Source organism: Aulonocara sp. 'chitande type north' Nkhata Bay, linkage group LG7 (genome assembly GCF_057382095.1).
Source record: "Aulonocara sp. 'chitande type north' Nkhata Bay isolate Kocher_YH1m ecotype deep benthic linkage group LG7, A_spYH_male_GT1.1, whole genome shotgun sequence".
In the NCBI taxonomy this organism is placed as follows: Eukaryota; Metazoa; Chordata; class Actinopteri; order Cichliformes; family Cichlidae; genus Aulonocara; species Aulonocara sp. 'chitande type north' Nkhata Bay.
In genome coordinates, this window is record NC_141350.1 from 61,478,250 (window position 1) to 61,504,719 (window position 26,470).

Sequence of the window (26,470 nt, forward strand, 5' to 3'; positions counted from 1 at the left end):
TGATCATGGGCAGGGCGTAGGTGTTGATAGCCCGGATCTTGTTCTTACCGTTCAGCTGACTTCTCAGTACTTGCCTGACCCTCTGGAGGTACTTGGTGGTTGCAGCTTTTCTAGCAGCCTCTTCATGGTTCCCATTTACCTGTGGGTTCCCCAGGTACCATGGCTCAGGGGGTTGGGAAGCGCATCTGTAATCGGAAGGTCGCCGGTTCGATCCCCGGGCTCTCTGTCCTGGTCATTGTGTCCTTGGGCAAGACACTTTACCCTATCGCCTACTGGTGTTGGCCAGAGGGGCCGATGGCGCGATATGGCAGCCTCGCTTCTGTCAGTCTACCCCAGGGCAGCTGTGGCTACAACCGTAGCTTGCCTCCACCAGTGTGAGAGTGAATGAATAGTGGCATTGTAAAGCGCTTGGGTGCCTTGAAAAGCGCTATATAAATCCAATCCATTATTATTATTATTGTAGCTGTCCTCTATGTCTACAATGTTGCCTTCTGGTAGTTCGATCCCTTCAGTTCTGAATACGTTCCTTCTCTTTGTTATCATCCGACTACATTTCCCTTCCCTTCTGGGGGTCCTTGAGGATCAGGACTGTGCAGCGTTCGGTTAGCCATTCTGGGTGTCTCTCGTCAACTAGCAGCTGGTTCATTTGTGCTGCCAGGTGCTCGTGGAGTGCAGTCAGCTTCTTCAGCCAGTAGGCGTGAACCATGTCTGGGCTTGGTGCTGTCCAACTCTTCATACTGGAGACTCTTTCTTGGATGTCTGCCACTGTGATGGTTACTGGACCCTGTTCGGGGAGGTTGCTGTGGTCTGCCCTCAGATCCATTAGCCGCTGAGCATTGCCGTTATGGGTTGCATCCTTCTCCCATATGCTCTTCCAGTATTGCTCCGTCTCCAGGTTTGGTGGTGCTGTTCTCATATTGTTCCCCTGCCACTGAGAGTACACCTTGGCTGGTTCTGTGGAGAACAGCTGGTTTATTCTCCTGCCTTCGACCTTTCAATGTCAGAGGCTGAACTCAATGTTCTATCCATTTAGCATCACCTCCCTAATTGTCTGAACCTCTGGAGGGCAGCACGGTGGTTAGCACTGTTGCCTCACAGCAAGGAGGTCCTGAGTTTAATTTGACCATCAGACCAGGGTTCCTCTGTGTGTAGTTTGCATGTTCTCCCTGTGTTTGCGTCAGTTCTCCCTGGGTACTCCGGCTTCCTCCCACAGTCCAAAGACATGCAGTTGGTGGGGATAGGTTAATTGATCAATCTAAATTGCCCATAGGTGGGAATTCTGGAGTGAGTGTGAATGCTGGTCCGTCTCTGTGTGTTAGCCCTGCGACAGACTGGCGACCTGTCCAGGGTATACCCCGCCTCTCGCCCTATGACAGCTGGGATAGGCTCCAGCGCCCCCTGCGCCCCTGAAAAGGACAAGTGGAAGCAAATGGATCAGTGTATCCTATACTAAAGGAGGTTACAAACAAAGTACTTAAGGATTTTTAAAAAAAATAATATTATTAATATATTATTAAAAGAACTTAACCAGCTGTCATTATGGCTACCATGCAGATAATTCCAAGTCACTTATCTCAGTTAGCAACCTTCCCCAAGCATATTTGACTATTTTTCTGCACCTCTAGCCTTGCTGAGCACTCAGAGTGCTTTTACACTACTTTTATGACTTTGACAATATAGCTTAAAATGTGTTTAAATAAAAAGAGCATTAGTTGTTTCTCAAGGAATAAAAAAAATAAGTAGATAAGAATTCAAGGCAATTAATTGTTTATTTTAAGTACCAACACTTAGTAAAGCAGCAAATTTAAAATGCATCCCTGATCATTTCTAGCTGACCCCATTGGAAAAAAATAAATAGCAAAGTCACACTAAACACAGAATATGAACAATGTATATAGTATGATAAATAGATTAAAACAGGATGATATTGTATTTTTTAAATAGAACCTTCTTTATTTATTGTATGTGCATACTGGTGAGAAATAAATAACTTAGTCCATTCTAACATGCAAAAATGCATGTTCTTCAAGAATAGTATATGTAGATGGAATACTATATACCTTCAACAATGGGTATCAATCAGCTGGCTCACATAATACTTCACATAACAAAAATATAATATTTGCTCAACTTCTCCTTTAGAACAACTTACAGTATTATTCGGGTATCTTTACTGAGCGGCACATAGAGAAACACAAAGCTCTGTGCTTCTGAGACACTGTTTGAAGTACTTCAATAAATCTTTAAGTTGAACTAGTTCAGAACAGACAAACTGCAAAATGTTTACAATATTAGTACAGAGCATTCAAAGGATCTTGCAAAGAAAAGCGTCTGGACTTCTTTAAGTTGCTTGAAGACGTTTCACCTCTCATCCGAGAAGCTTCTTCAGTTCTAAGGTCAAATGGTGGAGAGTCCCAGATATAACCTAGTGGGAGTAACCCCCCACAGAGGGACAAAAGGACCCCCTGATGATCCTCTAATCGCCTGAGCCAAGGTGTGAAACTGGGTGTGGGTCTCAATCAGCCAGAGTTTCGGGTGTGTTCATTGTGAAACCTGGCCCCACCTTATCATGCGAATTCCTGAGGTCAGATGGCCCAGGATGTGAGTGGGCGTTAAGGCGTCTGGGAAGGGATCTCAAAACTGGATTATAGATGGCAGAGAGTTGGTGTCGTAAACCCCCGCCTCTGTTCAAAGATGGTCGCTCACAGTGGACATAGATGGCTTCTTTCACTCCTCTTTCAAACCATCTGTCCTCTCTGTCCAAAATGTGAACATTGGCATCCTCGAAAGAGTGTCCTTTATCCTTAAGATGCAGATGGACTGCTGAGTCTTGTCCTGTGGAGGTGGCTCTTCTGTGTTGTGCCATGAGCTTGTGAAGTGACTGTTTGGTCTCTCCAATGTAGAGGTCTGGGCATTCCTCGCTGCACTGTACAGCATACACCACATTGTTAAGTTTGTGTTTTGGCGTTTTGACAAAGAAGTCCAGACGCTTTTCTTTGCAAGCTCCTTTGACTACGATGACCTGGATGACTGAGAACCTTCACAGACAGTACAGAGCATTATTATTCTTGTCCAATAAATATACACTGCTTAAAAAAAATAATAAAGGAACGTGTTGAAAATACATTTTACCTCAATGGGGAAAAAATCATGTTGGGTATCCATAGTAATATGGACTATCAAGCTACAGAGGGCTGAAGTCAAAATCACTGTGAAAATTGAAGTTAACAAATGATGGCAGGCTAGTCCATTTTGTTGAAATTCCATTGCGATAACTCAGAATGATACTCATTAGTTTGTATGCCATGACAAAATCAGGGCATGCTTTTACAGTAAGTAATGAGATGATAAATCATGTCCAGTGGGATCTCCTCCCAGCTCTGAAACAGCACATCACTGAGTTCATGGACAGTCTGAGGTGCAACCTGTCAGTGTTAGATGGATAGAAACATAATGTCCAAGAGGATGGATTTAAAAAGGTGAGTGTTGGGACCACCATATCAATTCCTTCATCCTCCAGGAACTGCCTGCATACTCTTACCACATGAGGCCGAGCATTGTCACACACCAGGAGGAACCCAGGACCCATTGTACTAACGTAGGGGCTGACAGTGGGTCTAAGGATTTCATCCTGATACCTAATAGTGGCATTGCTTAGCCAATAGAGGTGTGATAACATGAATATGCCTTCCTGGACCATCACTGACCCACCAGTAAACCAGTCATTCTTAGCCAGTCATCTCATTTCAGCCAGCTAGTAAAATTACACATACACGGCTATGAACTAACACTTTCAATACTATTACATTTTGCTATGAAACAGGACTCAACTAGTTATTATCTTAATTAACCGCCTGTCCACCAAAAAGAAAATAGCTTAAAAGGCAATCCCACTGCAACAAAACAACTTTTGAGAAACAAAGGAGTCCAGTATCTGCTTTAGGTGCGCCTTTCCTTGGATAGAGGTTAGTCTGGTGTATTTGGTCGGCCTTGGTCATATTTAGTTGCTTGCTGTTTTGTGTCTTATGGCCAAGTAGACTCTGTGCCTTTTGTCTGCACTATTGTGGGCTCACCGTCCACAGCTTGGTAGGAGGTATGGTGGGCTGAGAAGAACTGAAACTGATGATGTGTCTTAAGAAGTATGAGCTTTGCATGGAGTGAAGACAGTCAGTGGTGTTCCCCACCCTTTCATGTAAAGAGGCTTCATCTGGAGTGGCCATGAAGCAATCATTTAGACTTGTCAGAGAGGTCTCACTGTCAATGTCATGGATGAAGTCAATACCTGTCAAAATTAGAGAAGAAGATATAAAGAAGTAAAAAAAAGGACCATGTAGAGAGAGTTTAATAATCTTTTATTACAAATTATACATAACCTGAGCCGCTGCTAACAAAGTTCTGTTATTATCAATGTTCTATTTAAAATATAGGTTGGAAAAAGTGCAGGGAATTGTTCAACTTATTTAGAAAGACAAACAAAAGAAACCAGAAGTAAGAGATTAACTGAACATCTTCTCAAACCTTTATCTTGTAAATGTCCATTTTATTTCTTTAAGTTACCAGTTGGTTATATTCACTTTCTACCTCCTTAGTTACTACTACTACCTCAGTTAACACCAAAAGTTTTTTGCTGTTCTTTGACTACTTGTTTAGACTTGTATTTATCTTCAGAAATTAGTATATCACTGTGTCAGCTCAGGTTGAGCAGTCTGGAGAGAAAGAGGCACAGCTGAGATGGTTTGAGTTTGTGAAAAGGATAGTGGATATATTGCGCAAAGGATGCTGAATATAGAAGTGCCAGACATATTGAAAAGACATGTAAATATTGTATATCGTATAGAGGTTAATACACAAATAAAATTGTCAGTTTAGATCTGACATTTTATCCTGATATTATACAACACAATGACAGTATTGTCTGTTTGTTTGAAGTAGCTGTTTCTTTCATTTTCCTTTTCTATTTTATTGATCTATTCTCCTGCAGGACTTAAGCAGCACACCAATGTTAAAATGTTCTTGTACAACAACGTGTCTTACATAGAAACAAATAAATCATCATTATCATTGGCTGTTTGATCTTAAAGATGTCTCACCTAACATTTCATTTGCTAATCTCACCTTCAAACAACCGGCTGCTTGCTGCTGGGTTGCTTAGTTCGTTTGGTTAACAGCAGCGGCTTCGACTCTAATAAACCCTGTTGCCATGCCAATATTGACATGCTGGAAGTCCCTGAACAGACAGAAGCAGTGCTTGCCAAACCAGTGAGACACTTATCTAAACTGTCTGTTCATATCCACTGTGAGACCACAGTGGCAATAAGCCCACTAGCCATGTGGAACTATATTGCAGAGAGAATCTCAGCTCCCGCTTTATAGCTCTGCTGTTGAAAAACCCATATTTACCAGCAGAGATGAAATTCTGGTTTCACAATATGGGGCGTGCTAAAAACTACAAAACTGGGAGTGTTTGCTGAGTGACTTTACTCTTTTTATTGTTCCAATAAAAAATTTAATATTTCAAGCTGTCTCTCCAAATTATTGATAAATCACCTAGCTTTCTGGAATCGCTGTTATTAGAATTCTAAAGGACAGATTGTAATGACAGTTACATTTCTAATGTTCTTCTGCCCCACTGACGCAGAAGGACGTCAGTGGTGGCGCGTTTCATTTTGCTACATTAGAGAAAAGTAGCAAAAAAAAGGAACTGGAAATGCAAACAAAGATAAATCCTTACCTTGGCCTAGCCTTTGGCTGTTGTGTTGCTCCTGCTGTTGCTGTTGTCTGCGGGCTAACTTCTTCATCTGCAAATAAATAAATAGCAAACAGTTTGATACATGACTGACAGGCAAACAAGCAGACACACACACACAACCAAAAACACACATGCAATACTGTGCAAAGTCTTGTGCTGTTTCTTTATATTGTGGTTCTAAGGACCAGTAATTTTTCTAAGCAATGTTCTTAAGGTCTTTCAAAGATATTTTTTGGACATAGTTAGCACTTTAGGTACTTTGTTACTTGCAGCTCATAACTGCAACAAATAATTAGCTCCCACTTATCACAAGTGTTTTCAGGAAAAGGTTTGTATTGTATTGTATTGCCAAATGGATTGAGCAGTGGCCGGGTATGAGTGTGGGGCAGCATTACAGCATACAGTAAAGAGGACTGTGTCATGTGAAGCAGGGCCACATAGGAGCTTGATAAGACCACTAAAGCAGACAGCCATAGAGACAAAACACAGAGGTGACTCTTGGACTTCCTTTCCTGGGCGGTCCTCATGTGAGCTAATTTCTGTTTTGAAGCTTTATTTTCATGTATGCACATGTTTCAATAAATCACGGCTCCTATTTATCATTTTGTAGCAAAATGTAAAGAAATCAGAGGTAGTTTAAGACTTTTACACAATATTGTACCAATGTATCGGTTAATATGTACAAATAGATTAAATACAAATAGGAATAAATAAGTGGAGACGGCAAAAAATTGAAGTGTTAAATAGATTTATGTGCAAAAGAGCTATGAGCTCATGAGATGACCTGATGTGCAAAAATTATTATTACTAGTTAAAATAGGTCAGCTGTTCAAGAGTCTGATAGCAGTGGGGAAGAAGGAGTTGTTGAGTCGGGATCTTCTAGAGTTCACACTTCTAAACCTTTGTCCCGAGGGCAGAAGTGTGAACAGTCCGTGTTGGGGTGTGTGTGGGGTCTTTGAGGATGGAGGCAGCTCTCTTCTGGACTCTGCGATGGTAGATGCTCTGCAGAGAGGGCAGCGGAGTCCTGGTGATCTTCTCTGCAGCTGCTATCACTCTCTGCAGGTCCATAGCAGTAGTGCTGCCGTACCATGCAGTGATGCAGCTGGTCAGGGTGCTCTCCACAATGCAGCTGTAGAACCTGCCAAGGATCTTGGCCAACATACCAAATTTCCTCAGCCTCCTCAGGAAATACAGCCACTGCTGAGCCTTCTTGACCAGCTTTGTGGTGTTCAGTGTCCAGGTGAGGTCCTCTGTGATGTAGACGCCCAGGTATCTAAAGCTGCTCACCCTCTCCACTTCCACACACAAAGTGAGTGACAGTGACAGTATTGAAGGCGGAGCTGTAATCAACAAAAAGTACCGTGATGTATGAGCCTTTGTTGGCTTTATCCAGTGTATTTTTCCACCTTGTTGCACAATCAAATACTGTTCAAACCTGGGGAAATCTGGCCAGGATTTCTGTTGACTGCTTACAGCTCATCCATGGTTGAGTTAGCATTAGCATCGGGTGGTACATACACGGCCGTTACCATGATGACAGTAAACTCATAAGGTATGTAGATAGGTCTGCATTTAACAGTCAAATATTCCAAATCAGAACACTGGCTGTCTACAGTCTTTTGTCTCTTTAGACCAGCTGTCATTGATCTAGATGCATAAACCCCCAATGTTGGTGAAGCAAATACTCGGGAGCGGTGGCTTAAATGTTTTTTTCTTTAACCATGCTACTGGGCCCACCCTGCAGCCTCGCTTTTGCCTCCTTTGTTTACACTTCCTTTTGGGCTTGCTGCAGGCCTGGAGTTCTTATTATGTTCTCCGGAATCCTGTGGAAGTGGTGATAGTCTGACATAGTGTTCCTTGCACAGTGTAATCCCAAACTCAGAAGGTCCTGAGTAGATACTACTCGCCATACAGTAGTAAAAAACACATACATCCACACATATACATGTAAAAAATCTAGAAAAGCAAGCACCGAATGTGGAGAGCAGTAAGCCACTGTGTCTATGTGTGTGTCGATGTCTTGTGGAAGGAGGGAACCTAACATGCATGTCTGTGGAAACCCGGAGTACCTCGAGAGAACCCACAAGGGCACAAGGAGAAGATGCACACTAATTCATATGCTACAGAAGAAAGCTTTGAAAATTTTAAAAGCTTCTAGGTTATTGGGAACCAGATGACAGACTATTCATCATGCTAGAATTTTTAAAACACTATGTTGTTTTTTTAATTTACAAAGAAGAAATTAGTAGACATGCAAGAGCAATGAATGGCTGTTAAATTAAACGGCATGATTATGATATATTTTAGACTTGAGCAAGTATTGCATCAGACCGATGATGGACAATAGTAAAATCCCTGTAGCTAGTGAGACTATGATGAGTTTATTCTCTCAAATGCCACCAAGCCAGACAAATTAGATTAGAAACTCTCAGTACACTGAAGCTTGACTGATGAAAAACTGATTACATAACTAAGGACTTTTGGGAATAAACAGTAAGGGCCCATTGTCAGAGGATGCAATGTGGGGGGCCATCAGCGACTAAGACTTCTGTGAAACACCTAAAGGCTCATTTTAACTATCTTTGCTTAGAAGAAGCAATTTAAAAATTGTAACTGTAGTTCAACAATGTGAATGCTTAGAAGTTACAACCACAAAATTATGAAACTAGGTTATAAATGTATAAATGCTTATAGCTTTGGGGATGTGCTCCTTACCTTTGCTCTCTGGTTCTGGAACCAGACTTGGACCACACGAACACTAAGTCCAGTCTCTGCAGCCAGGGTCTCTCTTACCTGTAAATCACAGCACAATTAGATTTTATTATTATTATTATTATTATTATTATTATTATTGTTGTTGTTGTTGTTGTCGTTGTTATTATTTTATTATTATTATTAATAAAAATAATATTAATAAAACAATTAATACTATTAGTATTCTTACTTTTTTATTATAACAAATACATAAAAAAAACCCAACATGCTTCCATTAAACAAACTCTTCTGGGCTAGTTTTTATTAGCTTTAAATTCTACTACCCTCAGTGTCACCCTTGATAGAGGACAAATGTAGACACACCAGCTCAGAAGTATAAATAAAAACACACACATATATACAACAACATAATCTATTACAATGTAGGCTCTACAGGGTTTCAACCCTCAAGCGTCGATGCAGGACTGACAAAACCCTATTTTAAAAGAAAAGAAAAGAAAATGACAAAATGTTGCTTGGAAATAAGATAATTTTCATGACAACATAAGTAAGGTTTTGTGCTTAAACATATTAATTTTCTTTGCATATATGTGTTAATAAGTTTAATGAAGTCTCAACTGTTAATTCATTCAACTCCTCATTTTAAATTTGGGTTGTTAAAGCTAGAGGAACTAATTTTTAAGTTTCAGTGTTAAAATAATTTTAAATATTTGCTTGGCTGGTTGTCTTGGGGCCTTTTCCTTCATATTTAAACTGCTACTTTTATTAAGAACATAATACTGTTTTTCTACTATGACTTCTTAGTCATAGTAGAAAAATAGACTTGAGGTGACTGCTGTTAAGCATTGATGCTATATAAACGAAATGATACTGAATTCAAATGTAATGTAAGAAATGAAATGCAATGTAATTGTAGTACTTGATATGTGGTTTTTGACTCAAATATACCAGTATACAATTATAATATACTCTATACCTCTACTCACCTTTCTGCAGGGTTTGGAAGAAACCTCAAAAGAGGCCTTAAAGGCTCTCTGCTGCGGGGTGGTCAGGATGGTGCGTGGGCGTTTGGGCCTTAGGGGTTCTTTGCTGTCACTGCTGCATTTCCTGACTGATAGGGTTTTTTCTGATTTCACATCCTCGTCCTCATCCTCATTCTTATCTGTCACCAGACACAAATAATTCCATTAATCCCTTTGTTTAATTGTTGCTGCAGATTTGACCTGAGTTCAGTTTTTTGCATTGCATGGGAATTTTCCATTTCTAGATAAAGTCATCAATTAGGTACGTTCCTTTTGATTCAGTTCTTTTCTTTAATAATCTGTTATAAAATATTACCTGAGTCTGTGATGTCTGTACTGAGTGTACTGAGCAGGGCCCTCTCTCTCTCATAGTCAGTCTTGCACAGCAGCTGACCTTTTTTCAGTACAAACTCATCTCCTTTACACAGCTGGCGCTGGCAGACACAGCAGCAGAAGCAGCTGAGATGGTAAACACTGTCCAGAGCTCGCATAACAAACTCTGTGGGCGCTATCTTTCCAAGACAGTTGCTGCACTCCACAGCAAACAACCTGAGCACAAGGGGAAGGAAGAACAGTGTTATTGATGCAGCATTTTTAGGGAAAATTGTGTTTGACATATTTTCCTTGCAATTGAATCATTCTAGCAGTTATGTTTCTCCTCCAACAGAGTGCGGAGGAGGAGCAATGAGATAACACAAACACAAAAGCTACCAAGCTAAATCTAATAAAAGTTGTTTTGCCTTCTGACCATAATTCAACACATTTTGCTGCTCAAATTGAAATTCGGGTGAAAAATTATTTGTCACACTGAAAAACCTGATAGTTTCACCGATTATTTTCATTTGAATGGGTTTACAAACTGGCGTACTCAAACAACAGTTTTCAACAGTATTTAAACACAAGAGGCTTCTCTTTAAAATGTCTTCTTTCTACAGTTTTCTCACCATCCCATTACCACTGAAGTGTAAAGTTATTTATCAATTTACAGGATCTCTGTGGCTTTTAAATCACAAAACACTAAGTTTGGTGGATAATTTTCCAGAAATTGTTACTTTAATTAAGGTACCAAAGTAACACCTAGATTAAAAAAAACTGAATCTAGTTTTGGTGTTACTTTTCTGTTACTTTTAGCCACAGCTAACTTTTGTCACAGGAAGCGTCGGTTACCTTTGATTCCACTGAATCACAACCAAGTCTAAATTTCATGGGTGTGTTCATGTCCTGCTAACAATAACTGGAGCTTGCCAATCTTAGAGGCCAGTAGTTTTGTCTTTCTTTTGGTTGTTTCTCTATGAGCCTCTGGTCTAATGGAAAACTGATTAGACCAGAGGAGACTAGTGTGCTATACAAGTTGCTGTAGGATCTGGTATCACTGCTCTGAGAGACGGTTTTTGTACAATGACAATAAAGGGCTAGTCTGTTCTAGTTACCATTGGTATCTTTGTGGTAACAGCACATGAGCTTCTGGACTGGTTCTTATACAACTTGCCTCATTCACCCGTGTCTGTGTGTGTGTGTGTGTGTGTGTGTGTGTGTGTGTGTGTGTGTGTGTGTGTGTGTGTGTGTGTGTGTGTGTGTGTGGGAGGGGGGGGCATGCAAGAACTGAATCTTGGAAAAGAGTTAAAGAGTGGGAGAGGAGGAAAGAGGTAGCATTAGGCAGGTACACAAGAGTTTGGACAGCTGCACTGTTCCTTTCTAATGACACTATCCTTCTCTGTTCAATAGTTTTTTCTCCCATTCCCCATATCTCATTGATCTTCTCTTTCAACCTTTGTCTTACCATCTGTCAATTCAGAAAGTGAGAAGAACATTTGCCATCAAGGCTCTTTAAAAAAAAAAAAGATGGACAGAGTATATAAAGTATAAGACATTGCCTAGTAAAATTAACAAATAAAAATACACCACAATCTGGTTCAAATCACTGTAATTGCAATGTATGCTCATAATAGAGTTGTGTAACAGAACCACGACAGGCCCGATGACGAGTTCATGGTTTTCAGCATTTCTTTATTTAACACTTTTATTCTCCTGGTCGCTGTACAACAACAGTCGGCTGCAGCTCCGCCGCTCACAGCCCGACACATATCAACAACAACAACATAACAGACAGCACAGCTTTTTATGCCGGCAGAGGCGTGATTGCAGATGCCATGCAATTGCATCCATCTCCCCTGCAACAACACCTCAGACCAGGGCCGGCCCGTGGCATAGGCCGTATAGGCAAATGCTAAGGGCGCCGTCCATCAGGGGGCGCCACGCCAGTGCCACAAATGTTGAAAAAAAAAAAAAAAAGTTGGTACTATTATTTCTAAATACAAAAAATAATCCCACGTTAATTAAAATGCAAAGTAAAGCTTATTTAATAGAAATATTATTTGTTACAACATTACGCCCCCCGCACGGTGCGCCCCCTCCCTCCCCGTATCATGGTTCCTTTTGGACGTCACCACATCAAAAAATCAACACAAGATGTCAAAACGGCCAAAACTGTCAGGTGCCCAGGGAAGAAAAAAGAGAAAAGAAGAGGAGGAGAAACGAGAAAAAGACAGAGGTAGGTAACGTTAGCCTACATGAAATTATTTGTCTGAATGTGATAGTAACCTAAATTTTTAGCATTAAGCTAATGTTACATGATTCGCTAATTGCTAATCAATAAATAGCTAGTTAACTGTTTTAACGTCAGTTAATATTGTGGAGGGGGCTAAATTGTTATGGAAAATAATAATGTAACGTTAGGTAATTACAGTACTCCCACCTTTCCTCATTTGTATTCATCTTTTAAGCAGGTGTTTTTTGTTTACATTGTTATTGCCTTCTGGTTAGCTAACGTTTACCCTGCAGGTAATAGTCACTTTTCCACCCCTGTATATATTATAGTTGAAAGCCTAGTTGTTAAAGTGCACATCATTAATGTTAATTAAGCAATATCACATGAGAGGGAATGCTGTTTTTTAATATGAGCACTGCTGTGATTCGGTCAAAGATAATCATAACATAACATTCTCATATGATATTATACTGTTACTTTGCATTCTGCTATTCAGCATTTCACTGTAATGATGACAATAAATTGAATCTAATCTAATTTGCATATCAGTTAACATCATACATATATCTCTTTGGTTTTTCATTTATATTATATAATTTCATTTTATTCCTGGAATCATATGTTTTTATTATTAGACTTTAATACTCAGTGGTGTCACATACTCCTCTCTTCAGATGCACTGTTGAAGTTTCTAAATCCCACCCCTGGGCCATCTACCACATCTACCGCTGCTGCCTCCACTTCAGCAGCACAACCCACCAGTGATGCAGCATCAGCAGCACAACCCAGCCATGATGCAGCAGCATCAAGCGGTCTTCCTGTTGCCTCCACCTCAGCAGCACAACCCACCAGTTTTGCAGCAGCATCAAGCGGTGTTATTGTATTTCATATATTCATTTTTTAATTTTTTGTATTCATTTATTTATTCATATATTTTTTTTATCTTGTTAATTATTCTGATTGTGAATTTGCTTTCTTTAAGTAAAAAAAAAAGGTCAAAGACAAAGCTATTCGGTTTCTTGTGAGTACATACACTACACTGCCGATGTAGGGGGGCGCCACCTGAAATCTTGCCTAGGGCGCCAGATTGGTTAGGGCCGGGCCTGCCTCAGACCACGCACTGCCGAAGTTGATACACTCCTCATTAAATGGATATAAGCACTAACCCCATGGTGTGAAGGGATAACTAAGAGGGATAGAAAGAGTTGAGTGAAGGTAAATTGCTACATGCTTACAGAACACACTATCAGACAGGAAGGGCTGCTTGCCCTTGGGTGTATGATAACAGGGTGCTCATTTTCATGCATGAAAATAAAACATCCCTGGTAACAACTGTAAGGTAAGGAGGGTTTTTTTTTCATACAGGACAAGATCTCTGACTGGAGGTTAATGACTGCTGTCATGTGGAAGGACCCCAAGGAGAACAAATCAAGTCTAAACCATGGCACCTCCCCATCAATAGCCAATCAAAATTATTTCCGGTTGTCATGTGTCTAATACAGTCCTTGCGGTGACACCGCCCCTCTTGGACTGAGATTGCCCACCCCTGGTCTAATATATGCTTTGAATTATGAACTGTGCTTCACTTCTCCACGTGCAGACTGCCTGACATTGAGAAGTCCACAGCTGTGCAAGCCAAATCTTTAACTGCCTGATAATTGCTAGATTGTCTCCTGAACTACTCTCAGCAAAAAAACGAACACAACACCTTGATTCACTGAGTTATCAATAGTGTGAGCAGTTACACAACTCACCAAGAATGTTTGCAATGCTGTTAACAGATAAATTTGCATAAGTAAAGGAAATTAAAATTCAATTGAGTTCAATTTTATTTATATAGCGCCAAATCACAACAACAGTCGCCTCAAGGTGCTTTATATTATAAGGTAGACCCTACAATAATACATACAGAGAAAAAACCCCAACAATCATATGACCCCCTATGAGCAAGCACTTTGTGACAGTGGGGAAATAAAAAATCCCCTTCAACAGGAAGAAACTTCTGGCAGAACCAGGCTCAGTTAGGGGCGGCCATCTGCTGCAACTGGTTGGGGTGAGAGACCACAGCTTCTCTGCAACTTTAAAAAAACAAAACTTTTCAAGCTTGCATAGACTGCAACAGTTTAAATCCTTGTTTATACCTAAACGTGTAATTTTCACAACCTTTTGTTTTTCAGTTGTTGTGGGCTTTCATATATGCTGTAAACAAAGTGTACTAAAGTAAAATAAAAGCCTGGAAAGAAATGTGTGGAAAATACAGTGTAAGAAGGGTTGGTTAGACTAGTCTACATCCCTAATAATTGTGAATGAAGGGGAAATATTATTTATTCTTTCCTCTGAAATACCCCAAAGATACTCATTGCATTAAAAAAAATAAATAAACAACTTTAAAAACATTATATACTGTTTCGCCTTGCCAAGTATCATCAGGAATCAGTAAGTATGTTTAGGCACTCGAAAAATAAGTCCCATGGTGTATTATACAGTGCAATGTGTCATCTTTGAAAGGCAGAGTGAAAACGTCTTTCTCTTTGCAAGCTTTTAGTTAGATTTAGAGGCAGGCAAAAGCAAAGGGTTCATTTTTTTTTATACCAAAACACTTTGAGTCTGTGTCATATATGGAATATAAAAATTATTTTTAAGATCCATATTGTGAGAATCACACATTTACTTTTGTTTAATATTATACAGAAATGACAAAAGGGTTTTTCCACTACTCCTACTCCCTTTTTTCACCGATAGCTCTACTGATAGCTGAGATCATTACCATGCTAAAAACATGTTGAAGTGAGTTTCTAGAGAATCTCTAGGCTTTACTATGAATTTTTGAGCTTTCGCTGAACAAACAGCAAATCCATTCTCTGAATACTGATTTTATTTTCCCTGCCTCCTTCATAGACATCTTTTGATTACTCTGGCTAATTAAAAGTCCATCAAGCTGCCACCCAAAGCCACCACCCACTCATCCACCCAACCTCCTCTTTTAGGTCACCCAGCTCCATGAAGAGGGAGAACAAACAAGACAATAGTGAAGGAACACACACAGTCTGTTTTTACTGCTTCATTCTTTTTCCTCTCCTCTTATCCTCTTTAATCCTGTACCTCTTTATGCTTATTAAGCTGCTGGAAGCATAGGGCACAGGTCCAATGGGTTAAAGCTCCACCAAAGAGTTGACTCTAGCACTGAAAGGCCACAAAGAACTGAAGAGGACTTTGCGTGATTGCACTAATGGTAGTTTTCTATGTTTATAATTCCCTCTATCTATCTATCTATCTATCTATTTTTATTTCATTTTATTATTCACATTATTATCTGATTCAGTATTATGCCAGAGCTGACAGTGGGTTAGAACCAGGTTGGTGAAAGATGGAAGGAAGAAGAATAGAAAACGAAATTGAACAGAACCCTAAACTGACTCTGGTAGATGTCCCCACCCCAGACAGGGTGTAAAAAGCAGTGGTGTAGGAAGACCCGCCTCATCCCTTCCGTACTTGACAGTGTTCAAGGTCGACTGTTTTGTGCATGTGTTGTATGTGAGTGTATGAGGTGTAAATGAGTATGACTGTGTGAAAACTAGAGTGGTAATAAAATTGAGGGGACAGATGCAACATGAGAATACGATTGCTGGCCTCTCCCTGAAAACCCTCAATGTCTAAGATGCAGGTAAAATAGCAACGAAGAGGCGACTGGAACTATCTCATCAACCTCATCCACCAACCTCTGGATAACACAACTGCCCCCAAGCCCTAAATGTCAAGGCTCTGTGTGCGGGCAGGCAGAGATGTGGATCCAAATGCAGGACTCGGAAAATGGAATGTAACTCAAAAAACCTCAGCTTTATTGCTGGCAGGAAAACAAACATAAAGTGAGGACGGAACACTGAGACCAAGAACACACAGGCATAAACTGATGGTACGACGCGACACTGAGCATGGGAAAACACAGGGCTTATATACACAGGGTAGTAACGGGGAAATCGGCAACAGGAGGGAGACACAGCTGGGAGAGATCAGGGCTAACGAGACAGGGGGAACAAAGCTGCACATACTAACATCAGACAAGAACAAGAACCTTCAAAGTAAAACAGGAAACAAAACACACTTTACTAAGACACAGACTAGACAGAGACAGACTTTTTTTGCTTGAGGCCCAAGCAAAAAAAACAAAAAAAACAAGGAGCACCAGAGTCCAAAAAACGCAGGAAAGCATATCAAAAACAAAACGAAACCAGAGCTCACCAAGAGTCTACAAAAAGTCCAGGGGGCCGACTGTGCACACGGCAACGGTGGCGACGTGTGAACAGTTCTGGAGGCCGACCGTGCACATGGCGACGGCGGGCAAACAGTTCTGGAGGCCGACCATGCGGACGGCAACGGCGGCGAGGAAGCAGTTCTGGGGGCCGACCGTGCGGAAGGCAACGGCGGCGAGGAAGCAGTTCTGGGGACCGACCGTGCGGACGGCAACGGCGGCGGGAATGCAAGCCTGGAGGCCGGCCACGCGGAAGGCAGTGGCGGCAACAGAAGTCCGGAGGGCGGCCACGGTGGTGATGATGCCCAACAAGCGGCCTGGCAGATGACCGACAATGTGGAGGTGGTAGGAGGGGACCCGAAGGCTGCGTGGCCCCTGCAGCCCCAGGCGAAGCGGAGGTTGGATCAGATGAGGCAGAGGCTGAAGCCGAAGCTGGGCCAGGCGACGCTGAAGCGAATGCGGAGGCTGAACCAGGTGAGGCTGATGCAGAGGCGGGGCCAAACGAAGCTGGTGATGCGGGAGCTGGACCTGACGAGGATGAGGACGCGGGAGCTGGACCAGACGAGGATGAGAACACGGGAGCTGGACCAGACGACGCTGAAGCGGATGCGGAGGCTGGACCCGGCGAAGCGAATGAAGCTGAAGCCGAAGCTGGACCAGGCGAAGCTGAAGCTGGAGCCGGACCAGGCGAAGCTGAAGCCGGAGCCGGACCAGGTGAAGCTGAAGGCGAAGCTGGACCAGGTGAAGCTGAAGGCGAAGCTGAAGGCGAAGCCGGACCAGGCGAAGCCGGACCAGGCGAAGCTGAAGCCGGAGCCGGACCAGGCGTGGGTGATGCTGAAGCCGGAGCCGGACCAGGCGAAGCTGAAGCCGGAGCCGGACCAGGCGTGGGTGATGCTGAAGCCGGAGCCGGACCAGGCGTGGGTGATGCTGAAGCCGGAGCCGAGCCAGGCGACGGCATGGGTGGAGACACGGAGGCTGCAGCTGGCGTGGATGAAGACACGGAGGCTGCAGCTGGCGTGGAAGCTGGAGACGGAGGCGCTGCAGCGAGAACAGTCTCAGGACCAGTGGGCACAGGGGCCCGTGGAACACACAGGACAAAACCAGCAGGCGCACGGGCCTCTGGCAGGGACAGATCAGAACCAGCAGGCGCACGGGCCTCTGGCAAACACATAGAAGACTTCAGCCGCCCAGAGCATTGACTCTGCTCAGGCAGTGACAGCCGGGTGCAGTCCTCAGCTGGGTTCCTAGCCTCCAGGGGTCCAGAGTAGGCTGAGGGCTGAAACTCAGCCTCTGGGGAGGCCCTGGAGCGCGTCACAGTCTCTGAACTGGCCAGCTTTTTAGGAATGATTACATTATCATGAGGTTTGTTGCTCTGCTTAGAACAAACTGATGAAACACAGTTCCTTTTAGATTGATTTGACTGAGCTTGTTGTACCGGGGTAGCAAGTGACACAGGGTGCAGGGCTAGTGGCTGCTGAACAGGAGGCTGAACTGAGGGTGACTGAAACAATGGTTGGGATGACGACGGTGGTGGAATTGGAAACTGAGCTTGAGGCCGGGCGGCTAACTGAGCTTGAGGCCGGGCGGCTAACTGAGCTTGAGGCCGGGCGGCTAACTGAGCTTGAGGCCGGGCGGCTAACTGAGCTTGAGGCGAAAGTGGTGGTGGTGGAGTTGGTGTCTGGGCTACAGGCGGCTTCTGAGCAGGAAACACAGGACACTGAGCTACAGGTGGCTGCTGAGCAGGTGACACTGGAGGAAGCAGACGAGTGGGCCGAAGGGTAGGCTGCCAGCGAGGAACGGCAGCACGGAGGCCCTCCAAGCGCTAGCCGAGTCCCGTCAAAACGGGAGCTGCGCTTCCACGGTGAGTCCGCTGGATCCATTACTGGTCGCGTCGTTCTGTCAAGGCTCTGTGTGCGGGCAGGCAGAGATGAGGATCCAAATGCAGGACTCGGAAAATGGAATGTAACTCAAAAAACCTCAGCTTTATTGCTGGCAGGAAAACAAACATAAAGTGAGGACGGAACACTGAGACCAAGAACACACAGGCATAAACTGATGGTACGACGCGACACTGAGCATGGGAAAACACAGGGCTTATATACACAGGGTAGTAACGGGGAAATCGGCAACAGGAGGGAGACACAGCTGGGAGAGATCAGGGCTAACGAGACAGGGGGAACAAAGCTGCACATACTAACATCAGACAAGAACAAGAACCTTCAAAGTAAAACAGGAAACAAAACACACTTTACTAAGACACAGACTAGACAGAGACAGACTTGACACTGACCAAAGGCTACTAAATGATAATCATAATCACAACAGTATCAGATCATAAATCATAATATAGAAAAACACCAAGATAACTGAAACACCAAGTACCAGAGAAACATAAAGGAAAATCCATGATGCAAAAGTACCAAAACATAATGAACTCAAAATACTGGGTCCAACGGACCCAGAACTGTGACACTAAAAAATAAAGTCATTATAGGTCATGTGTCATGTGCTCTCATTACTTTATTATTTATTATTTGTTTCATTAATATAAAAGTAACTAGAACTTAAAACAATCTCCAACCTGAAGTCACATCCCTTCCCAGGAAAACTAAAGGAAGAGGAAAAAGGGAAGTAAAATCTGAAAGGAAACTGTAACGTCTACAACCGACTCCGTGATATAACACACTATTTAGACACCATCTCCAACGGAAGTAACACGATATCGTCCTCTCAAATCCACACACGGTGTGCACACTGCTTTGAAAGGCCCAACAGCTTTGTTTGCTCTCCTCTTTTTCCCCTTTATATGCTGTGCCCACAACTATGAGGAGAAACACCTGCTGTCAGAGGGAGGACAAATCCAACAGAGAAAGGGGAGCGAGAGAAAACCACACACATACAGCACCATTGCTGTAACAGTTGTCAGAGGGATGTGGGGGGGAGGTAGACAACTGTACGTGGAAGGAGAGATTTCTTACACCCCACTGCAAGGTAAGGAAAAGCAAATCCGGAACCAACACCAGCAGCAACCGCCGTCCCCAGTCTGGCTCAACAAGTTCCAACAAGCCCATCTAAATGTCCGGTCATCTTGATGTTACACTGTCACACAAAGATTTTTCTGCTTTAACAGCGCGGCTTGTCATTAATAAAACAGCTGTAGCAGTAAGAAGACAAAGAGGTAATTTCATGACACAAATCAGTACATATTTAAAACACACTTTACCTGAAACACTGCTTTTTGTGTTGTCTGTCTGTCTTTTGTCTCTTTCTAATGTGACAGCGCTGACTGGGCTGTTAAATGGGCGCAAGCTGTATTAAAAACTAACTCATCTCTCTTGTGAGGAGTTTCTTGCTAAGTTCTGCAGTGTTTTTGACAAGGGTTCAAACCTCAATGCCTCTGCTTTTTTCCCTGAGGCCATTTGTCTATTGGTCTTTGGATTCTGGCAGAAGACATGGGATTGGAGTAAAAGGCCCCTCATGGAGCTTTCCTATGCACTTTAAATGATGAACTAAAATCATATCCTCGCTTGAATCCCCGCCCTATAAGTGTTTCCAAGTCACTGCTCTCAATGGAAAAAGACTACTCAACATAACTCACAAAACCCAGCTGGCAACTCCCACTGTGTAAGGCAACCACACAGAACAAATATGCTTCTATCTATTTGTTGCACCACTCACTCCTCTCGTCCTCGGTCATTCATGGCTAAGAGAGAATAATCTCAACACTAAATAGAGAAAAAAAAACATTTATTTCTGGTTGGAGCACTCACTGTCATCAATTCTGTTTGAAAAATACTATCCATCATTCTCCTCTTAGCCTCCCCCATCTCCACCTGATCTAAATGGTAAATGGTTAATGGCCTGCATTTATATAGCGCTTTACTAGTCCCGAAGGACCCCAAAGCGCTTTACACATCCAGGCATTCACCCATTCACACACTGGTGATGGCAAGCTACATTGTAGCCACAGCCACCCTGGGGCGCACTGACAGAGGCGAGGCTGCCGGACACTGGCGCCACCGGTCCCTCTGACCACCACCAGTAGGCAACGGGTGAAGTGTCTTGCCCGATCTAGCTTCAGTACCCCGTGTATCTTGTTTAGATGATTTTAAAAAAAGCCCTGTCTCTCTTTCTCTTCCTCCTCACAGAATTTACTATCAACTATCAATTTGCTATCAACCTTTATCCTAGTGGACCTTTGCCCACCAGCAGTTTATATAGTTTATCCAAACTGGAAAAAGAAGACATGGAGAAATACATGACAAACTCACTGACTAACATTCTTTCTGTCTTCCAGGCACTTGTCAATGACGCCATTCGGGATATCATCAATCACCTTGTTTTTGCCTACTTGAATTACATCACACAATTCCTTACATGACATTGTGGCTGTGGCTCAGGTGGTAGAGAAGATCAGCTACTGACTGGAAGGTTGGTGGTTTGATCCTTGGCTTCCCCCAGTCTGTATGCCAAATATCCTTGGGAAAGATAGTAACCCCAAGTTAGCTCCATCGGAGCATGAATGAATGTGTGTGAATGTTGCTTAGATTGCACTTGTGTATAGAAGAAAGTGCTTGGGTGAATGAGGCATGTTGTATACAGTGCTTGGAGTACTCCAGGAGAGAAGAAAAGCGCTATCAGTCCATTTACCTTGTGTTCGTTTGTCTTATAGTCAAGCATCTCAGTCATCACTGATGCCGAGTTGTAGATCACCTGCTTGGTTTCGGTGATGATCGCAGTAGAGATTGTTTATAGTGCTGTAGTCACATCTTGTAGAAGACCTTCAGATGATATGGTGACCTTCAGAGTGGACAATGGTGCTTTAAGAGGAGCAGACAGGCCCAAAGAAAATCCCATATAGAGATAATGTGACAGTAAGTCAGCCCGCTATCAGTGTGCTGCTCCTGTCTGGAAGACGCCTCAATACAACAGGCAAGACCACCAAGCTGCAGGATTCCCCCTCCAGCAACACAACAAATAGTGGGAGTAACACACACATTTAATGAAAGCTCTTAAAACATGTGGTTATCCCAATTGGGCTTTCATCAAATCAACAAAGATGAATAAAAAAGAAGGTCAGACACCAACTAGCGAGAAACAGAAAGCCAAACAGAACAACATTGCCATGTTTTGCTTAGCAGATAAACTCAGGAGAATTTTCTTAAAGCATGACATCCCTGTGCACTTCCCACCCAGTGACAGCCTCAGACAAAAATTGGTTCATCCCAAGGACAAAACTCCCAAAGACAAGCTAAACAACATAGTGTCTGCGTTGAAGTGCAGCAAGTAGTGCTCAGACCTCTATATTGCAATGAGCCACACTATAAATACATGGCACAGCATAAAAGAGCCACCTCGACAGGACATGACTCAACTGTCCATCTGCATTTAAACAATAAAATTTAATTTTTCAAGGATACCGATGTTCAAATTTTGGACAGAAAAGACAAATGGTTTGAAAGAGGAGTAAAGTAAGCCATTTATGTCCAGTGTGAATTCCCATTTTTGAACAGAGGGCTTACGACAACAACTGTCTGTCACTACAATGCGATTTTGAGATCTTTTCCCAGCCACCCTAATGTCCACTCACATCTTGCGTTAGGTGATCTCAAGGGCATATGATAGGGTGAGGCAAGGCAGTGGTTTCACCTGAAACCTCTGCTGATAATGACCCACACCCCTTTTCACACCTATTTGCATGTGATGAGGCACATGATCAATAGTGGGTCAACAATGCTCTCAAGGGACAGTCCCCACTTGGGTTTATTATAATGCTCTATTGAAACTCTTACAGTCAGTGCGATTACTGGCTCTTGTATGTTCAGTAAAAAATCCTGAAAATAGTTTTGTGATACATGCCACCAGCAGGTTTCCAACAACATTCAGCTCTTTTACCCATTTTGAGTGGCTTCAACAAAAATACATTATTTTCACTATGAAAATGAACAATGGTTGTGCAACTAATTATTAATTATTTATCAAATGTGTAGCCTATATGCTGTCTTTAAAGTATTAAAAAATAAAACAAAGGAAAAAATGGTATCAATTAAAATGTGTTTCATAGCCTACATCTGTCACCTGATGCCTTATCCTCTTAATTTTGTTGAACCTTAATAGCAATGTTAGTAGAAATGCATCAAAGGCTAGTTTTGAGTGGCCCCAGGTCTGGATTCCAAAAGAAAAAGTAACAGAGGAAAATAATACAGTTTATTTAAAATTGTCTTTGTTTGGTATGCTTAACCTGTTGTGAGAAGTTGCAAACAACAACAAATACATTAATTCATTAATTGAAAAAAGAAAATTGTGGAAAGACATTTCAGAGAAACCACGCTTCATTTGGTGAGAACCGTCCATGTGCAGATAAAAGAAACAGAGCAAATTCACAACTGGTGAGCAGTTCGATCTTTATGTCATCTTAGAAAAGACACTTAGACTGCCATTTGCTTTAGACGGGTGGTGCACGAAGACATTCACAGTAAGGTGTTCAAGTAATTGATTGATTGATTGATTGATTGATTGATTGATTGATCATTTATTTCGAGCATGTCTGATATGAGGTTTCCAACTGATTTTATTGTCAAGTATCAATGCTAAGAAATCTCCTATATATATATGTGTGTGTATGTCTAGTGCATTTGTTATTGCTTCAGTTGCTTCAGTTATTGCCAGTGAAGTTGAGCTCTTTACTCTGAATCCATGAATCCTTACTTCATAGATACCATCAAAGATGGGCTATGACATCTGCAGCAAATTGTCCCAATAAGCTACTTTCAATATGATTAATTTACACAGATGACAGAGTAGTGGCTCCATAGGTTTACTAATACCTCAGGTTTACAGATTTACCTCACAATCAGAAGATCCCCAGTTTGATCCCTGCAAGAGACACAAATCCCTTTGTGGGCAGGGTAAGTGGCATTTCTAGACAAGAGTAGAGGCACCTGATTAAACTGTGTTATCTTCCTTTAAGGCAGCTCCATACAGACGTTTTATGATGAAAGTTTCTAAATAATGAATCTTTTGATAACAAAGATTACAGACCCCTATGATAACACGCATCAATTTCTTCTTTTATTTTCTATCTTCCAAATAAGGTAATAACTAAACTTTAATTTCTAACTCCTTAAAAGAACGTTTACATCAATGCACCACAGTGGATACTTAGAACTGTATTAAAGAGATTTCTGGGATGCCAGTAGCTCCATTTAAAATAAAATTACTGGAAGCATTACAATTAATTATGGAATTGTTAAATTTTAATATTTATTATTTTATGAATCAAGAATAAACGCCTTTCAAAAACAAATAAATAAGACATCTTTTAGGAGTCAAGGTGGAAAAATGTAACCCGTAAAAAATAAACAGAAAAGCACTTCCTTCTTTTCACGCACTAACCAATGTGCTAGGACTAAACAACGACAAAAAAGCCAGATTATAAAACGTGCTCAAGGTTAAATTTGCATAAAAAGCGCCTTAAAATAAACAAAAACAACCCAATTTATACTCTTTTCTTTTACTTTGAGCCACTGGCTGACTGGGCCCACAGAGGCCAAGTCCATGGATACAGAGAAGCGTTCTTACTGTTGGTAGTCGCTCTTGCAGTACGGCTTTGTGTCTCTGAAGTAGCAGGTGTCGGTGAGCGGTTGCTGGCACGCAGCGCACTGAAGGCACTTCTGGTGCCAGGACGCGCCATTGACCCTCATCAGGAAACGGTCTGAAATGATCTGCGCGCAGCCCTCACACACGGCCTGCTGTCGAAAGTCAGCGCCTGATTGACAACAGAACAGACATGAGCGGCGTGAACGAGAAGGCTACAGCTGATGTAAAAGGGGAGAATGCTCCCAAAACTGCGACTGTGATTTGCACATAGCCCTGTAACTCGGGAATATGAATTATTTGTTAACTGTCCAAGTCATCCAAATAAAGCGCTACCCAGACGAACCTGCATGTCACAAAGCTCTTGCTGGAATATAGAGGTCATCATGTACGCACACAAAAAATATATGTCCATTTTACTGGAAAAAATCTGCAAACCTGGTAACAAAAAAATAAATTCACTTTTTTTTTGCGAATACATAAAAAATGAATTTCTTCTCTTGTTTATTTATACGTTTTCCCTAGAATGGTTCGTTTCAGTAAATCAAGAGAATCGCCTGAGTGAATAAAGAGGACAGAACCTGCTGGGGTTATATATTCGTATTAAACACTACTTATATTTTTATAACGACTAAAGAATTCTCTTAGAGGTTTATTGAGAAAACTAGTGGGAGAGTTTCAGTGTTGTACGCCATAAATGAACACAGGGATTATTCATATCTCTTTAAACCGAAACATAATTTTGAAAACAACAACATAAAACATAACTAAATAAAATAAACAACAAGACTACACAAAACTGCCTCAGAAGCATGAAATATAACAACGTAATTTGAAAGACTTTTTATGTTAGAAATTATGCGTCGTAGCAGCAAACATGTTTCATAAAATCAAGTGGGGAACATGTAGCCATAATAATATCATAAAAATATCAAACTGAAAACACAGTCTCGAACCTGGACAGACACAGAAACAAAGGCGTTGCAAAATTAGCTTACACTCTTCCAAACCTGTCAGGAGATGGGAAAGCCGACCATCCCGTTGTGCAGGCAAAAAAGAAACTCACCGATCTTACCATCCAAAGAACTGGTATCGCTCCGCAGTTGATCCTTCATTTTAAAGTCATTCAACATCTTTAAATAGGTAGTGGAGTTAGCCTTGCTGTTCGACTCGCGCTTCTCCATATAATAGCTACACTTGTTGCAATTCCCATAAGCCGTGAGATCCAGGCCTGTGGCTCGTTTTTCACATCTACAGTCTCTGCTGCCTGAGAGTAAAATATGGGCAAAATCAAGAGCACATAAATGGTCGCAAAGATGAAACCTTCAACAAGTTTCCCCCTCTTGTAAGTCAAGAGGTCTGCACTGAAACTCTCAAGCACCCCTGAACTTGATATCTCAGCCGTGATCTCTCTATACAGCTGGGCAACGGCAGAGATATGAAGCCTACCCATGCTCTCCGGCACAGCATTTTCTTGGCACTGCTGTGGATAGATCCGCCTGCACACAATGGAAGGAAAGAACAATCCTTTCCAAACTGTGTTGTTTATATGCGACAACTGTATCAGTCGGCAGACACCCCACATATGGTGGTGGCCACAAAAAATGAATTAGTTTGCGTTAATTGTTTACAAACGAATTAAACTCAAAATACAAATAATAGACGGGGCATCGTGACACTCATTTATAATATGTGCAGTTTAACACAACCATATATCTCTCTTTCTCTCGCTCTTGCTTACAATCAAGCTTTCAAAGTAAATACGAGTAACTACATACATGCAACAATAAATATAATAATATATTTATATTATAAATATAATATAAAAATAATATAAATAAAAATACTCCTAGCTGGTGTTATCAACTTGCAATATAAAAACAGAGACAATATCAAAAATATTTTTGCAATACTAAAATTGAATGAAAATGCTAACTTGACAAAACTGAGTCTACAACCCGAGTAACATAACGACTACAATTTTTATCTGAAACTATTTCTTATCCATATTATTAAATATGCAAAATTGGCGTTTAGTGCCCTGTCACGTGACAGCTCTAAACGTCTCCATGCCTAATGGTAATCTATTCACGTGAAAGACAGGTTTGGAGCAGATTGTCAGGATGAATTCTCCTTAAATCTGTGTAGCCTGATGCCCCATAAATCCACAGCCTGCTCTCAAAAACACGCACACGTTCACTTTTGTTTGGCATATGAAATACATCTCACCAATAGTCATATAACGTCGCATATTGTCATACATACAAACTATGTGAGGCGCAGTAAAGAACGATTTGTGTCAGCTGTGTGCGATTTTGTTCGCACAGCCCTCACTGTCACATGTGGAAAGCGTCAGGATATTTGAAGAGCAGGAGGAAGCTTTCACTATCGGGGAAAAATCATTTTGACAAATGAAGGATGTGAGCAGGTCAGGCTTGATACTGAGCCTCAGCACGGCGGAGGATTAATTAAAATAAGACAATTTTAGTAAAATATTACTGAAATAAACAAGCACCGACCAAATAAAACTTTCCGAGGCAGAGGTGCCGCCAGGAATTTGGGACCCCGTGAAAAAAAATACAACATTGGGC

The 26,470-nt window shown here is 41.8% G+C and overlaps 1 protein-coding gene across 1 annotated transcript; it reads right to left on the reverse strand.

Moving 5' to 3' along the window:
* Positions 1 to 1,595: 1,595 nt before the first annotated feature.
* On the reverse strand, positions 1,596 to 25,117 carry LOC147326508 (LIM/homeobox protein LMX-1.2-like). The gene is made up of 7 exons (XM_086301788.1): positions 24,946 to 25,117; positions 23,865 to 24,051; positions 9,803 to 10,035; positions 9,451 to 9,626; positions 8,465 to 8,542; positions 5,732 to 5,798; positions 1,596 to 4,282 (listed from the first exon to the last, which is right to left on the reverse strand). Exons 1-7 carry the CDS (start codon positions 25,061 to 25,063, stop codon positions 4,059 to 4,061), a joined length of 1,083 nt encoding a protein of 360 aa, XP_086157914.1. The 5' UTR covers positions 25,064 to 25,117; the 3' UTR covers positions 1,596 to 4,058.
* Between the last annotated feature and the right edge of the window lie 1,353 nt (positions 25,118 to 26,470).

Excerpts from the sequence above, each read along its gene's own strand:
- LOC147326508 (XM_086301788.1), bottom strand. The coding sequence starts at position 25,063 with ATGGAGAAGCGCGAGTCGAACAGCAAGGCTAACTCCACTACCTATTTA. Across the intron at positions 24,052-24,945 it reads TTCTTTGGATGGTAAGATCG|GCGCTGACTTTCGACAGCAG; the intron begins GTGAGTTTCTTT and ends GTTGTCAATCAG. Across the intron at positions 9,627-9,802 it reads TACAGACATCACAGACTCAG|ATAAGAATGAGGATGAGGAC; the intron begins GTAATATTTTAT and ends GTCTGGTGACAG.